This window comes from Anopheles coustani, chromosome X (genome assembly GCF_943734705.1).
Source record: "Anopheles coustani chromosome X, idAnoCousDA_361_x.2, whole genome shotgun sequence".
Classification (NCBI taxonomy): domain Eukaryota; kingdom Metazoa; phylum Arthropoda; class Insecta; order Diptera; family Culicidae; genus Anopheles; species Anopheles coustani.
The window spans coordinates 9,090,570-9,107,067 of NC_071290.1; the positions used below are offsets into that span (position 1 = coordinate 9,090,570).

The 16,498-nt window shown below is 40.4% G+C and overlaps 1 protein-coding gene across 1 annotated transcript in view; it reads left to right on the forward strand.

Annotated features, from left to right (window-relative positions):
- Positions 1 to 523: 523 nt before the first annotated feature.
- The window catches only part of LOC131269019 (rhophilin-2), a 50,864-nt gene continuing 34,889 nt past the window's right edge, over positions 524 to 16,498 (forward strand). Inside the window, exon 1 of the mRNA XM_058271327.1 lies at positions 524 to 586. Within this exon, the coding sequence (XP_058127310.1) occupies positions 524 to 586 (63 nt within the window). The remainder of the gene's footprint in view (positions 587 to 16,498) is intronic.

The following is a 16,498-nucleotide window of genomic DNA, read 5'->3' on the forward strand; positions in this document are numbered from 1 at the left end:
AGATGCACCCAGTGTGTCATCGTACTAATAGTTCGCGACTAGAAAAGCATCGTGTGTCTACCGGTGTTTAGGTGGCGTCATAAAACAAGCGGATTAGATCCCTTGCTAACTCACACACGTGCACGCGCGGTGGATCCTTGACTTCCTGCGCGTTCGGGGAAATTGAAATTAGTGTTGGCTGGAGGTGTGTGGTGTGCGGTGGTGCGAAGTGCCGGGTTTTCCGCGACAGGTTGTCGGGCGCTTTGGGCTTGGCCCTGCGCGTTGGTATGCGTTCTGGATACCTCAGCAAGAGCTGTGCTGGGCCGCCTGACACACGCGCGTCACAAATCGCAACCCGAAACCCGCGCTAGAGAATAAATAAATATCGCTATCAGGAGGCAAAGAAAAGGAAAGTGATCGCGACGGTGCCGGCCGAAGAAGATTTCGCCGCGTCGACTGTTTGTCCACCCAGTCCGTCAACGTGCCCCATCAAACTGCAACGTTGTCAACCGTCGATCAGCATTAACACCAAATATCAAAAAAGATGGCAAACGAAGCGACGGCCGAGCAGCAGGGGAAACCGGACATGTCGTTCTGCTTTATGAGGGTAAGTGTTTAGCCATTGTTCTGTGCTTGTTTCCACGCTTTCAAGCTCGGGAAGTTCAATTTTAGGTGTGTTCTATTTTCATCTTTGTGTAACCAAACCATGCGTTCCACCTGACGTATGCAAACAGCGGGCTGTCGACAACGGGTTCCACAAACCTGCTCCAAGCTCCTGTTGAAATTCAGGAATGGGGACATGTACTGTTTCATCCGCATCCACTGTTTGTAGGGTTTCAAAAAAAAAGGGCCCCAAGCGGATAACTTCTTATCATCCGACGGGCAAAGTGTTGACTCACTGCCGGTGGGAATCTCGATTGTTCTCATCCAGATGATGTGATTCATACACGATTTTAGACGCCGTTCACTTCCGTTACTGTGATTGCTCACTTCGAACGATCATCAACAGGTGGGAAACACATCAAGAAGAGGAAGGATAATGCACTTTGACCATCCCCTTTGGCAGTGGCATAATTAATCATTGCGAAGATCACACACTTTAAGTGCATTAGCTGGACAATGTCTGCCATGTTTGCTGAATACAGTTAGCAGTATTGGGTTTCCTTTTCCCCTTTCGTTGAAGGCGTTCCTTTTTATCTCCTTTTATTATTACCACAGAGCTAGTTTGTTGCACACTAAAAGCATCCTGTCTGACTGATATGTCAGTTTTTATATGTCATTGTTCGTTGCATTACACGAATCTAACCAATCTAACAATGTTTAATTGACAAATTCTATCGACAAAATAGTTCCAGGGAGTAACTAACTCAAAGAACAACGTAAAGCAACTCGAAGTATTTAATAAATAGTTAGAAAGGGTTTTTTGGGGGCAAAACATTCGTACCAGGCTGATATGGTTACATTTCTTATCGTTATCACACATGTGAATAGCAAAAATATAAAAAAAAAGATAGTAAAACCTTTCCCTTGGCAAATTAAGTAGCGTTTCATAAGGTAAGCGTTGTGATAATTCAATTGAATGTGTTGCAACATTTTCGAAATGCATAATTGTATCAAAACATGTATTGGATCTCATTGGAGTTTACCGTCTCGTGTTGATCACTCGACCTTGAAATTAGGGTTTCAGTGAGATTAATTGTCCTGAAATAATTTGCAATGGATCAAACTCTTGGATCATTAGCTTACCTTGCCGAACATCCCAGTGGTTTTGAAGATTTCGTCTTATCGTTCAGGGGGAGGGGAAAGTGTAGGTTTCGCCAAACACACTCCGATCTGTTGCGTGATTGGTAACCATTTTCGGAACTTCTCAAACCAGCCAGCCCGAGGCGGGGCAGGACGCGCAGGATGTTTTGCATACCCGGGGGCCGGCGAAGAAAGCCGACGAATGAAAGTATCGAATCTCGTTGGCCGTGGACCGTGAAGCAGGGGCCGAGGCGTCGCATTTCTTCGCGTACCGGCGCATTTTCGACACTATCCGCGAGCCTTCAGGCCGGCACACGTGAAAGTGAAATCGATTCACACACCCCCACCCCCCCTCCGTTCCGTCCGCCGGCCTTCATCGGAATCCCAAGGGCTGGGAACCGTCCTCGGCCTTCCTTTAATTTCGTTAAGGAATTATAGGCAACCACTGCTGCAGACGTCCAGTGATTCCCCGAGGTCGAGCTTACGTAATCTTTCGCACATTTGGTGTTGATGTTTCGTTCTTCTTCTATCTCCGTCGAAGTTATAAAAATGATGAACACATTTCTTCAAAGTCACAGTTGAAAGATGATAATCAATCAGATAACAATGCAAAAAATATAAAAAGTAAGCCTAGCCCTTTAAAAAAGGCTCACAGTGGAAATGTAGGAGAAAATGGGGCTATATGTACACCTGAAAGAAGCAGCATCTAGTTTTCAGTGAATGTCAACGTATAATATAAAGTTTCTATAAGGTAAAGAGCTTTAGTCAATGTCGGTTTTGCGTAGAATTCAAAACAATATAAAACAAATTAAATTGTTACTTTCTGGTCTTTAGGTTTTTTAGAAATTTGTTGGTGTTAGAACGGCTGCTGTTTAGATCACTTGTTGACTTTTTGTTGCGTTTTCTCATGGACTGTGCGATGTATTTTTCAATGTTTTTATTCGTTTTTAATTTTAGCTGAAAATATATTAATTTGGTGAAGAAAAGTGGGTCATAGAAAATTATTAAAATAACGTTTTTTAAATGAAAAATCATATTTTAATGATGCAATATGCTGCCACAAAGCGAATCGATAAAAGTTATCCATTCTTAATGCGTTTACCATGGCGAATACTTAATTGTTCCATTGATTGTTATATGGTAATGAAAAAAAAACTGAAGAATTCAAATTTCTTTGTGTCTTTAGTACTTGTTGACTAAATTATCTAACATAACAACTCAAAGAAAAATTTAATTCACTAAGCCTGCTACTAACTTGTTTGGTTTTGGTGTAGTGTGCCCTTGTTTCCCTACCGTTTAGCATCCCTCCATGGGTGATGCCTTATGCTCGGAGGGCCGCTAAAGAACCGGTTGTTAACAGTGGACGGCCGGTTTGGGTCGGGGATGCATACAAAAAAACAAAAAAAAAAAACAAGCGGAGGAGACTGCGCTACCGAGCGCAAAACAATCGCCTGTATATGTTATTGTTACGAGGGTCCAGGGTGCGTCGTAGGCTGTGTGTTGTTCTTTTTGCTTTTCGTTGTGTAATATGTTTAGCTTCCCTATTTCAATTTGGGCCTGTTTTATTTTATATTATCAGTTTATTTTTCCAACTATACCTTGTTTTTAAAACAGGAAAATTATACAGTATAAGTTGGATGCGCAAGAAGTCAATGAGGGGGAAAACATGATCTAAACCTATTTAATCTGGTCAAGACAAAGCCGATCGTGCGTTTGTAAGCGAGTACAAATTCATTTTCTTTTGGTTGTATCTACTAAATTGAAGTATTTTAGAAAAATAACTTGGTCAAAGTTTTTTCAAAAAGGTAACGTTAATTTCAGGATTGAAGATTAATCCAGTCGATGTTGGGTTGAGTAGACCAGCATTGACTTTGGTGGGATTTTCGGATGTAAGTTTTTGAGTATGTTTGTATGTGTGTGTGTGTACCATTCCCCTCCCTCCTTCATCTTCGAGAAGTGCGTTTTGGGGTGCGTGAATGCGAAAGCGAGTTATGTTTTGGGAGCCGAAGTGCCACCAAAAACCAGTTCGCTCGTTCGTCGAGGCGGGAACATGGGTAGGTCAACGTCGCATATTTTAGGCATATAATAGACTTGGGAACCACCGGGAATTGACACACACACATGCGCAACATACCCACACCCAGTTGAGGTATGATTTCATCGGTTTGACGTGTTGGATTTCGCTTCATCTCATTAAAACATATCAAACGTATCAATATGTAAATAAATTAGCCACATCTCTGCTGGCGTTTCTCTCAGGATGTGATTGCATCATCATGTATGCTAGCGTCCCTGAGGAATTTCTCCCCTTTCGGATCGGCGACTTTTAAATGTCGCCCGTCGCTCTAATCCCGTTTGCATCCGTTTGCATACGAACTAATACGTGGTTCCATCCGGTTGTGTTATTCATGTTTTTTTGATTCCCTCCTCCGAAATCGAAAGTCTGCTTTTCGCTGGAATGTCGATCTGCTAAAAATGCTGAAATGTATGTAAATCGACGAATGAAGTGGTTCCGAAATCGACCCGGCAACGAAAACTCAAGAAGCGATAGAACGCCACGGCAGGGCCAAACCTTAAACCTGCGATCATCTGGGCGAGCCACGGAGGTTACGTCACGACGGAGCCGAAGATGTCTTCTCGCGTTTGTTTTGGGGCGCAGCCGCGGCCAGAGTCAGAGTATTGCGTCGTCGGTGTCTGGCTGCTGCGGCTTACAACACTGCCGCCATCAGAGATGCCGCCGTTGAGAACGTGGCTCAATGTGGCTTTTCTTTCGCAAAGCAAAACGAACCTCCCACACCCTCGTCTTGTGTGTGTGTGTGTGTGTGTGTTTGGGCCCGGCCAAGGGATGGAGGGAGGGGGACGTGGTGTTCTGGGACAAGATCGCGCACACGGGTTTGCCTCAAAAGTAATGCATAGCAACTCCTACACGGTCGGCCTTAACTATTGTGCGGTTCCAATGTTTATTTTTCTCTCGGCTTTCGTGTAAGAAAAGTTTGATTCAGTTGTTCCGAACGGAGTCGCTTTAGATTATCTACTTTTTCCTTCGTTTTCTTAATTTAAGTATGGTTTTCTATTACTTAAATTGGCTGATTACAGTCAAAATTATTACATCACTGTTGGGTTTGGTTTTTGAACGCGTTTGTTATTTTTGTTTTCGTTCCACTTTTAAGCTCTTATATGCCAGTTTATAATATATTAAGTCAAATTCTTATTTTTATCCCTTTTTTTCATTTTTTATTTGTGTTATACTATGACATTGTTTTTAACATATGACATGACTTTCGTTTCGAATGTCTCATGATCAATAGAACCAAAGCTTAAGATAGAACGATTCGTATGAACGAATTCAAAAACGACGATTATCATCTAAAATAATTAATTTTCCCGTTCTGTGATGATAATTACTGGCCTCGAAAAATCTCAGCACCAAAAACAAATATTGCCTCACAAAGTTTTGTGCGATTTTTGTGTGAACGCTGGCAAACGCACGCAACATGGACGCCATTGGCCTATCGTTCGTCTTGGTTTCGTGTCAATGCCTTATCCATTTCAAATCGCCTCGAAATAGACTGATCAGACGCAAAACTGTACCTTATTAAACAATGAGCCATCAGTGAACGAAATTCCGCTCCAAATCCACAACCCTTGTCGCATTGCTTGTTGCAATAATTTGACTGAAAGCGGAGGCTTGCAGTGACTCTCTCAAGCATCAGCTCGCATTGCTGGCACGAGTTCAAGCGGACCTTAGATGGAAAATTGTGAAATGAATGAAAAATATAACATGAACGTTTGCAACAGTTCGTTGTCTTTTGTGCGAAAGAACGGCTTCAAACCAATTGTCTTACCGGGGATGATAAAATGGAATGGTACAATGCGAGAACCAAGCGAGAATGGCCGTTTTTCCTTTTATTTTTCCTGCATTTCTTGTTCGCTAAAGTAATTGATTTTATCTACCATTTATCTGTTACTTATTTATTTGCTAGCTCTGAATTTAATTTTAACTGAGAAAACAAGATTAAACTGTTTGGGAATAACATTTCGTTCGATGCGAGGTGTAAATCAAATTTACGCCAATTAATTCAGAAGAAAAGGTTTCTAAAGAATGTTGAAGTAAGTTGATTTTCGCAACACTTGTATTTTTGCATTAGCACGTGAGAAGGTGAGGCAAACAGTTTAGTTTTTTTAACATTACCAATACTGTATCATCAAATCATGATATCATGTTTTATGCAGTTTTTTAACCTCTTATTTAGCTTGAACATTTTAATGAGTTGAAGTGCTAACTGTTGGGTGTTTTTATGGAACAATTTAGAACAAAGAAAAGGTTGTCCAAAACAGTTTCGCTTTAACGTCGACGTTTTCTCTGTATCACTTACTTAGCAAACTGTCATCCGTTAGCTAAACACCGACACAAAAGGCCACCCTCTTTCTCACAGTGCCACTCTTTACCGGCTGGAACATAAGCTATAGCATCGATAAGCAAAGAAGCGCCCTGAGTATTGGGCTGTCGATGTAAAAATGTGTATGCTAATGGGCAGGAGAAAGATGTGAGGGAGAAAACCGACAGAGTCACGATTTTTCCGCTCCGTTCTCGAGCAATACCCGGGCGTGCGTCAACAGATTCACTTCCGCTCGGGGGAAGGGTCACGCGGGGGAGGGACGAATGGGGCTCCGAGCTCTATTAGTCATCCTTTCTGAGCCTCGGTGTGCCGTACCAGCCGCCAGGGGACCTTCTTGGCCGCCATCAGCTGCGTGTGTTTGCTTGGGGGGTGTTTTGTCTTGTGTATGTAAGGTTTCCGCTTTCTGCTCCCCGGTTCGATCGGTTGGTCGTGCTTGGAAAAGGAAAAGCTAGCTGAAATGCACTCGCCACTCCGGCAAAACCATCGTATCCAGTTTCTTCGACCGAGGTTTAGGCTGTGCAGTGTAACCGAACCGAACCGAACGTGTACTGCTTGAAGAATGAAACATTGTTATCGTAGGCTAAGGTGCGGATGGGAGGTACAACAGGGAATGGAAAAGAAATATTAAACATTTGGGATTGCTTATTCACAGCAGAACCAACTTCGGCAGCCATAGCCGTTGGAAGAAACATATTCAAATCCCAAAGATTATCCAAAAATAGAAAATCTAAGGTTAATATATAAAATCTTATCATGTTATAGAAATCTACCACCAGGCTTCTTGGCTTTACAAACATATGAAGCAATAGGAGCATTCATTACTTATTTGTTTAAATCCGTTATGATAAATAATATCGCTTACGCATTGGAATTATTGCTTGACTTGTGTTCTTTGTTTAATGTTTTGATGTTTTAAAATGAATGTAAAATCTCCGAGTTTTGTTTTCATTGTATTTTCCAATTCATTGTTAACTGTCTTGATGTACATATACTAACGCAGATTAAGCGTTCTAGGGGTTCTTGTTAGTTTTTTGTTTGCTTGTCAGGCGATTTAAAACTCAAATATTTCTTTTTTGAAAAGAAAAAGTTAATGCAATTTTAAGCATTGCTTCTTTATTTTGAAATGTGTGGGACATTAATTTTGCTTCTTGTCCTTTAATTTATTTGGCTTTAACGAATTATTTTGCCATTTGTTCATTATGATTAATTTTGCTTTGGGTTCATCATCCCAAAACTTTTCTGAGAATTTTCGTCTTCTTCTATAAAATTTTTAAGTTGAACATTTCAATACACGTTAGTACATTTGATGAAGGCGCCTTCATTATTCTCATGGTTCAGTTGCATCATTCTCTGTTTTTCATATCGTTTACTCGAACTCGGAAGTAAATCCACAAACTCATCTTGCATTTGATAAGACAAGTAACCTTAAGATTTGAAAAAATATGGGACAAAGAACGGGGGCCTCGATCAATCGGGGCAGGTGTTTAGTGCTGCCTACCCTACGCTTCACTTCTTTATGTATATTTTATAACGTATACCTGTAAACAGTATCGTTTTTCTTCTTTATTTATTATGATATCTTTTTTTATTTTTAGCTGACTGCTATCTTAACCGCTTTACGATCGAAATAAGCCTTTCCATGAAGAGTGTCGAACATTCCACACGTCTCAAGCATCCCGTTTCCCTTTGCCAATGTAGTAACGACGCGGTACGCAATCACCAAAAAATGTTCTGGAACAAATGTGCTCCTTCAACGGAACGCACCTTATCTCTTCAAGGCGCTGTTTGTCGCTTTGTTTTGATTTGCTCTCCGAAGGACAGCTGAGGTAAAGTGCGTTGATTTCCTTTTTAGGAACAGACCGGGGAAAAAAAATCACATTCCATCGCGTGGGGTGCGCAAGGTTGGGGGTGGAAAGATGGGTACAACATGCAACAACATGGAAATATCATTATCAAGATTAAGTCGAGCGCAAGATAAAAACAAACTGTTTTTGCTGATTAGCAGACACATGTAGGAAAGAAAAAGAAACTGCGTAAACTACTGACAGCCAGCTTTCGGTGGGCTTCTACCAGTTTCGATAAATTTATCGATCCGTCCGCGTTCGGGGTTGACACTCAGTCGGGCTTTAGGTTTGGTTTGGTTTGACCCCGCCCGCCCGACGCAAACATTCCCGGCGGAATGGCCTAGAACAGTCGCCGCGAAAGCCATTTTTATCGCGCACCGTTTCCGCGATAAGCAAAAGCCATGGCGCAAAGGGCAAACATAATGAGGCACGGTAACAACAACTATGAGGTGGGTTGATAAAGAAAACACACACACACGGCAATGCAGCTCTGGAAACTGGTCTTGGGGAAAACAATTGCCTAGCTTGTTCGCGCGATAACGTCGCGTTTGCAGGTGGACTATGCGCATCTATTAGGCCAAGAGGTGCTGAGAGGAAGGGGTGGGAAGGGTCGGAAATTCTGGCTTGTTTCACTTCGTTCCCATTTTCAGTTCGGTTTCCGCTGCCTTAATGGACCGGCAACACTCTGAGGCAAGATCCGGCTGTATGAAGTTTATTTCCAAATCCATATGCCAACAAAGTGCATTTGTTCCGGTGCACGTTCTACATGGACTTAATTTCCTTGGTTTTTGTTTTTGAAAGCCACACTTTGTACGAGCAGATGAAAAATGATTGTTCAATTTGTCACCAACAGGAACCCCACCTTACCATTATTTCATTTTTCTTAAGGTTTTATTTAATTTTAAGGGAATTTAAATGATAATTCGCTTATTTCATTTGGGAAATTCAGTAAGACTTGTAGAGTGAAGAGTGAGTGTAGAACTAATTATTTTGAACGACGTTCTGTTTATAGTTTTTATGTCAATCAAGCTCGCTAGAAGTTAGAAGAATCATCGAACATAAAGGTGTTTGCATTACAGCCGTTGCCACCTATATTTGCCTCTAAGCCACCTGTGATTGAAATAGCGCATCATTTTCTGTCTGCAAATCATTCGAGTTTGACTTTAACTCATCAGCTTTTGGCTGGCGTTTATCCGGTTTTGTTTCGTGATTTAAGTTGTACCCCTATATAATTTGCTTATTTAGAAAGAATATAAATATGAAAATTATATTTGTAGCACTGAAGCTTAATTGATGAAGCTGCTTACAAAAAGGACATGAGACAAAATGAATTAAAAAAATTGGTACTGACCAACATATGAAAAACATATGGCAGTGCGTGTAAACAAACAAAAATAGTGACGTTTATCAGCTATGAAAAAAGGTTTATACTCCTATTTTCCCCTTTTTTTTAAAATGGTAAAAAAATCGTGGTAATAACACACTTTAGTTTTACGCATAAATAAATTAATCAATTGTAGTCACTGTAGAATTATGTAGTCAAACAACAATTACCCTTATTATTGCAATGTTTTCGGTAAAACAAAAAGGGTTAATAAGTTAGAGACAAACTTGGATGCGTTAGAGACAGGAACAACACCCTCTTCTTTCGAGACAGAGTTTAGTGGTGACAGCTGTACGGCCAAAACATAATGCTTTAGAAGTGTTCTCACATGGGAAAAACGTTTAGTTATATGGTTTAGTAAATAGAGAAGGTACGCTTCTAAGGATGAGCTACTTGTTGGATGGTTTTGTTTAGAATAAAATTTTCAAACTTCCACACAGGAGTTGATGTATAATTGACATAGTTACTTAGTTTTTAGTTAAATTAATACGGTGTGCACCACTAGCAGCATGAGAGGTTTTTCTTTCACATTAGAAAGCAGCTACATGTTTCTTTCTGCAGATAATCTGAAGTGCAGTCGGTTTTACTAAACCATCTACCGTACGAAACAAAATGCACATCTATGCGTATTGTTTCCTACTCTGGGTCCTTCGACGCGCCTCACCCGTCCCCCCCCGGGTACACCTTCAAGAGGCCGGCTTCGTACACCCGCTTTTCCCTACGCACATTCAAAAGCAAACGCAATTTTCCATCCCATCGTTGTCCCACGTTTGAAGATCAACAAAGAGAAAACACAAAGCGGGGGGGGGGAGGGCGTGCGCAAGCAAGAAGGAAAAACTAAACAGTGAAAAGCCTATACCTAAAACAACGAAAGTACGTCGTGTTTGAAAGCTGCGAATCAATTATCTAGCGCTGCTGCGCCGCGAGAGAAAAAAAACAGCGACGTCAAAGTATGCGAATGGCAAAAGTGGGCAATTTGGAGCCTTCTGGGCCTTCGTCTTGTAGACATCCGTCCCTCGCCCAGTGGGTGGATCGGGTTTCACAAGAATCAACAACAACGGCTAAGCGGTATGGGTGGGGTAGCAATCACTTTCTACAGCCGTCGATCAGGGAAGAGTTAAAAGCAAGGTTTAAGCAAAGTAATCGATCAAGCAGCTGTACAAAATACTTGAAAAAAAAGTGTTCAAAATAGTTCTTCTCTATTTGCAAAAGAATGTTAATAATACAAAAAACGTCGAATTATCTGAAAAATAATCAATTTCCAAACACACTTTTTTCGTTATTTTGGCCCTATCTTTCGGTCGGAGCTATTTCCAAGTTATGGCCACACCATATATGCTATGCTTCTTTTAAGTTTTTGTTGTAAAATATGCTTCTTTTAAGTTTTTGTTGATTTAAATAGTTATTAATTATTGACTTATTGAAGTTTCATCTTTTTTATTTAACATTGATGGGTGTAAATAGCAGTTTCATTTAAAAAATTTGCTTGCTTTCCTACTTTTAATTTAGATGATTTATTTGATTGCTTTCTCATCTAGAAGGTATCTGATATCAGCTGTCAGGGTCAACTATGCAAGAATGCATAGAGTGTATAGAAATTTCTTTGCATCTATTTTGCTCTGAATTTAATGTTAAGTATTCAAGTTACAAAAGAGTAACTAAAAGATTCGAGTCATCGTGAATTGCACAATTCAAATCCCTAAAAAAAGTTGTTAATCACAACACTATCTTAGTATAAACATTTTGCTTGGGGTTTCTTCAAACAGTACACACGGTTGAGTGGTTGATGTTTTAACCACCCTCCCTCGGGTCGTATAAGGTCGTGAGTATAAGCGTTCATATCCGCCGAGCTTTGGCGCGTAGTGGTGGGTAAGGAAAACCGCCCGCGAAGATGTTGCAAGCCAAGGGGAGAAACTATAGCAACAATTTAAAAACAATGGGATTTGAGAAGGAAAAAAAAACGACCCAAGAGTGTGTGCAGACAGCACAATACTAAAAATAACAATTACTTCTAGCGCTTGCTACCTACTCCCGTTGCCCTACTACTACAGCTTCTTCGTCATTGGGAAGTTATTTCACCGCTTCCCACTTCGAGTCGGTTGCATCGGAAGCCGTTGTGCCCGATGCACAGTTTGCTGGGTGTGATTAATTTTATTTCTAAGAAAAAGCCATTTCCCTAGCTCGCGGGAGGACTTGGGTGACTACCGTGCGCACCGATGTATGTGTCACGTGTAAGTTTCACTTTTTTTTGTAGGGAGAGATAAAGGCAAAAACAACGGAGAGGAGTCAACCAAGAGCAGAAAAAACCCGGGGAAACCTGAAGACAAAATGCAATAGTCACGGGAGGATGATGGAGGTGACTGTTGTTTCCTCTTCTCGTTACGCCTCGGCAGCCCTCCCCCGTTTTTCCCGGAGCCAACCGCTTACCCTGCGCCAAGGGCTTTGCCAAAGGCCGGCAGCGTAATGACGACAATGATACCAACAATTGCACCGTAATAGTCGCGGATGTCCCCCCCGGGCGTAGTGGTCTTGGCCCGGCGTCTTGTTATCGTAGACATTCCGCTGGCACCGATGTGGAGGTGACGACGTTAGGGTTGTTGTATTTCAGTTTTTTTTTTCACCCCTTCTCCTGTTTGGGAGAAATCTTCCCAAGACCTCCCCTGCTCTGTGTGTCGGATTTTTCTAGCGACCAAAACCCCCTCCCCCACATCGACCTTCGGTGCCCCATCGTTCGGGTGTTACATCAGGCAGCTCGAGATGAAGCGACACCGTGTGGTGGGGAAGGGGGGCAGGGGTTGATGCGCAATTCGCGCCATTCAGTTCTGCTTCCTTCCGGCCTTGGTTCGTTCTCTGGCGAACAATAAAGGGCAGTTTGGGACGGATCTCGACGCTGGCGGGACGCGTAGACGAGCGCGAAGCACAAAGCAGCTGGATTATAAAATTCGTGGGAGCTCCACATATAACAACCCTTACCTATCCGGGTTTCTTTTTTATAGCTTACAACATTGTGCTGTTTAAAATTACTGCATTCAATCGAACGAGAAGAACAATTTTCCAGTTTTCCATACATCTTAACAGCATTAAAAAACCTGATGGAGCTGGATGGGGTACGAAAACCCAGCCGGCAAGGGTTGGTATGATTACAACATACCAATTAAATAGAAGCAAGTAAGGCAAACCCGATTTATAATGTACCGTCTTTTGGCCACACTAACTTTCTTTGGAGAGAGTGTTCAATATGAATAACATCAAAATGAAACGAAAATTCTCTTATGTACAAATATTTAGTGTACGCGAAGCATGATAAAAAGGGTTATCTATCTCAATCTGTCTATTTATTTATCGATCTAGCAAAGCAAAGCAAATTCATCTATAGCAAATAAAGTTTCAAAAGCTTGCTTAGATTGATTTTAAATCGTGCAGTGTAGAGAGCAATGGTTTGAAAAGTAGCATTTTCTGCATATCTGAATTTTGATAAAATGTTCATTGAATTACTTCTTAGATGGCTTCCAGCTAAGAACACGTACACGGACTTTTCAAGAATGCTAATTATTATTATGATACCAACATAGTAACTTAAACAAAATTATTGAAAAATTCTAGTTTACCTTTTTGTGTTTCAAACGAAATCGAAGGGATAACACAATTTGTCTAATTTTGATTGACTATGATTGATGTTATTGTAAACAAGTGTACAACATACGAAGATAAATCTATTTTTAATCTTTTACGTTCGTTTGGGATAGAAAAAGAAAACTTTTAAGAAAACTTTTTTATTTATTTCTTAAAAAGAATGTTTTATTATTTTTATTTTCTCTTTGGTGAATTGTTTTTTTTTGTTGTAAAATTAGGCAAAAACAGAGTACAAAAGAATGAATCTTTCAATTATACTCGTTGATATCCACCTTTCATTTGATTTTATCAATCTCCAAACATCTATGTATCTTTTTTTACTTGTCAAAGATCATCAAAGATGCAAAGTCCTCTTGACTAACTCGTTCGGAATTGGGACGGTTATCTTTTTTGTAGATGTTGTTTGGTTTGTTCTGTTCTTCTGTGTTCCGGAGTATTCAATTCTAGGATGATCTAAATTATCTTATTCTAAAAAATATAATATAAGACCTGTATCTTGTTACGATCATACTGACTGGCTGTTTGTTTATTAGCAGTCGTAATGAAGACAGAGTTATTTCTATTTTTATTTCAACTTGAACTCGTGATCTCACCTTTAGTCACCTCAACCCGTCCCATACCTTCGCTCGATGAGGTGTAAAAAGAGCGGGACTTTCGGTGATGTGCGCGGCAGTATATTAATAAAATTACCCATTTGTAAACAATAGGTCCCTCTCGGAGAAGGGAGGGCAATAAAAAAAAACCATGCCTCCCTCCGGTCTGGTCCCGCACGAATCCCCGCGTCGTACAAAAAAAAAACTACGTTCCGTGTCACGGTCAACCTGTGGCGGTGGTGAACCTGTTCGCTCCGGTGCCCGTCGGAATGCCGCGATATTATTTATTTCCTGTTAATCATCCGCGCCAAGCGAACCTGTCGGCATGGCGCTCACCTTCACCATGTGCTCAGGTTAATTGCTGCCCATCGCCGCAATGATCGTACACTTGCCGCAGGGTGTACTTGCTTGCAGTAGTAGCCCCTCCGGGGGTCCATAAAACGTCAAGAATCGTCGCGGAAGCGTTTTGCCAAACGATGAGTTCACTGCCAGTCAGCTTGGAATTTATTTATCTTGAAACCAGAGCAAGAAACTACTTTCAATTAGCGAAATTGGCATTACTTAACACTAACTGAGTCTTACGGAGGAATGTAAAGAGAATAGTAAAGTACTTGTACTAGAAAACTTTGCCAACAATCACCTTTTAGAAGTAGAAAGCAGAAATAAATGAAGGGGAGGTAAACTGAGTCGATTACAAACGAAAAAGTAACTGCAATTTTCTCAAAATGATGCTGATCTTCAAGAAGTACGGAGACAGCAAGTTGTAATTACCATTAATTCAAAATGTTCCAAAAACTTGTTCCTCATCTTATCGTTTGTATCAATCTGACGCTTTTTTCATATCCTTATCGATTTGTTTCTGTTCATTCTGACGTTTGCATTGTTTTCTTGGAAAATAATATTTGTAATAGTCAATATCTATTCTTGTTTATTCTTGTTTTTCCTTTTAGAAAGTTTTATTTTTATAATTACGTATTACAACTGTAAAAACATGTTTAATGCCTACTATTATTTTTTGCTAGAACGCTATTTTTACGTCAGAAGATATACATTTTTGTTTCTTTGCAGCTGTTATAATCATGTCTTTTTATTTGTATTTGAGATTTTTAAGACCTTTAATGAATAGCAGGAAATTTCAAGTTGAGTCTAAGTAGCTGTCTGAACGAAGGGTAAAAGGACAAAGAACGAGTTTCGGTTCTACGCACTTGTTTCGGTACAAGTTGATAAATCCATCGATATACCGCTCTGGTGATCTGCTAGTTGGCTCGGGTTGAGTTTGTTGACCAAATACGTTATAAGTTGAAGTATCTATTAGTCCATAACAAACGCTATCGAGAGCAGTTTTGCGTTGCGCACGTGTTGGAAGACATTCGATACACACTTCACGCGGGTCTATACGCCGGTTCGCGCCGGAAAAGGACGTACTCGCTTCCAGTAGCATCGGGTGACTCTTGATGTAGACCGACGAAGGCCGTCTACGTCTGCTACCTTTGCCACTCCAGCTTCAAGCGCGTTTATTTTCTTCTCCCCCATTTGGAGGTACACAAGGCAAGCAACTGGCTGGAAAAAGCAACCTCCGGGAGTTCACCGTCGGTTCACATGCACGCACTCCGGTGCCTTGCACTTGCACTGTTTGCAAGCGCCAGGGCTCAAGTGCTTGTTTCACACCGATTCGACGACTTGAGAAAGCTGTATTTGCGAAAAGTGTTTGTTCCCTTATCGCACGGGACGGTCGATCTGATACATCGTTTTAGCAGTCGAACGGTTTGCCTGAAGGTAGAAAAACACTTGAACTTACCTCGACTTGAAGGTCGCGCAATCACACCGTTAGGAAGCGATGTTCGGGAAGTTCTCCATAGCGGGAAGCGTTTACATACTTTTTCCCACGTTGAATTTGTAAAATTTCTGTTTCCCAGATTTGTGTTATTTCATATTGTTTTTTAGTTTTCCTCATCTCTCAGGATGTCAATTCATCATTTAGGCCTTTTACTTTTTTGATTTACTTTGTTTTAAGAGCGAATCATCATATTGAGTTTTGTTGACGTAACTATGCATAGAAACATCGCAATTTATCTATTTTGACATAATGATACAGTCTTTGTCAACTTATCTTTTTAGCGCATCTGAGTTTATCTCTAACTCATAAGCTTTTGTCTCGTGTTTATCTGGTTTTGTATTCTTATTCAATTTTGGCATAATAATAATTTGGTTATTCAAAACAATTGTAAATGTGAAGATTATTGTTTGTTGTTCACCGCTTCTGTGTGGATTTCAAACTGCTCAGACAAAAAATGTATTCGAAAAAAAAGGTAAAAAGTTTATGTTTGGTGATAGGCACAAATTCGTTTGAAAGTATAAATTAGTAACTGTTTTTTGTTGTTATAGTGTAATTATCTACGAAAAACACAATTACTTTGTTCATTTTCATGTTTTTAGTAAGATACAAAAGCTGGTATATATTTCTTATAATGTATTTGTAGTTTCTTTTCTGCAAACATGTTTCATAGGTCGTTTATAATTTTCAATTCAGCTTCTATTATGTTATTTAACATCCACGTGAAAAGTCACTAAATAAAATCTAAGTTCTGTTCGCTATTGGACAGTCCTAAGAAAAGCTATTCCAGTCAGTAAGTGGAGATACAATATTTTGTTTAACTTCTCTTTGTCTCAACTTCACTGATTTAATTGCTTTTTAATCGTCTAAAATTTAGACTTTTGGTTAATCCCTTTATTGTGTTCCAATGTTATATTTTCCTTTAGTGCGAATTGTCTCAGTATGATCGATTCACACCAAGTTTTGAGTTGATTAGCAGTTTGTTTATCTCTAAGCCTCCAAAGAGCTGGACTCTCAATGGCATGGCTCATCTTCTCCACTCACTGACGTGACATTTTGACGCCTCGTGACTCCAGTCGAGGTGATGA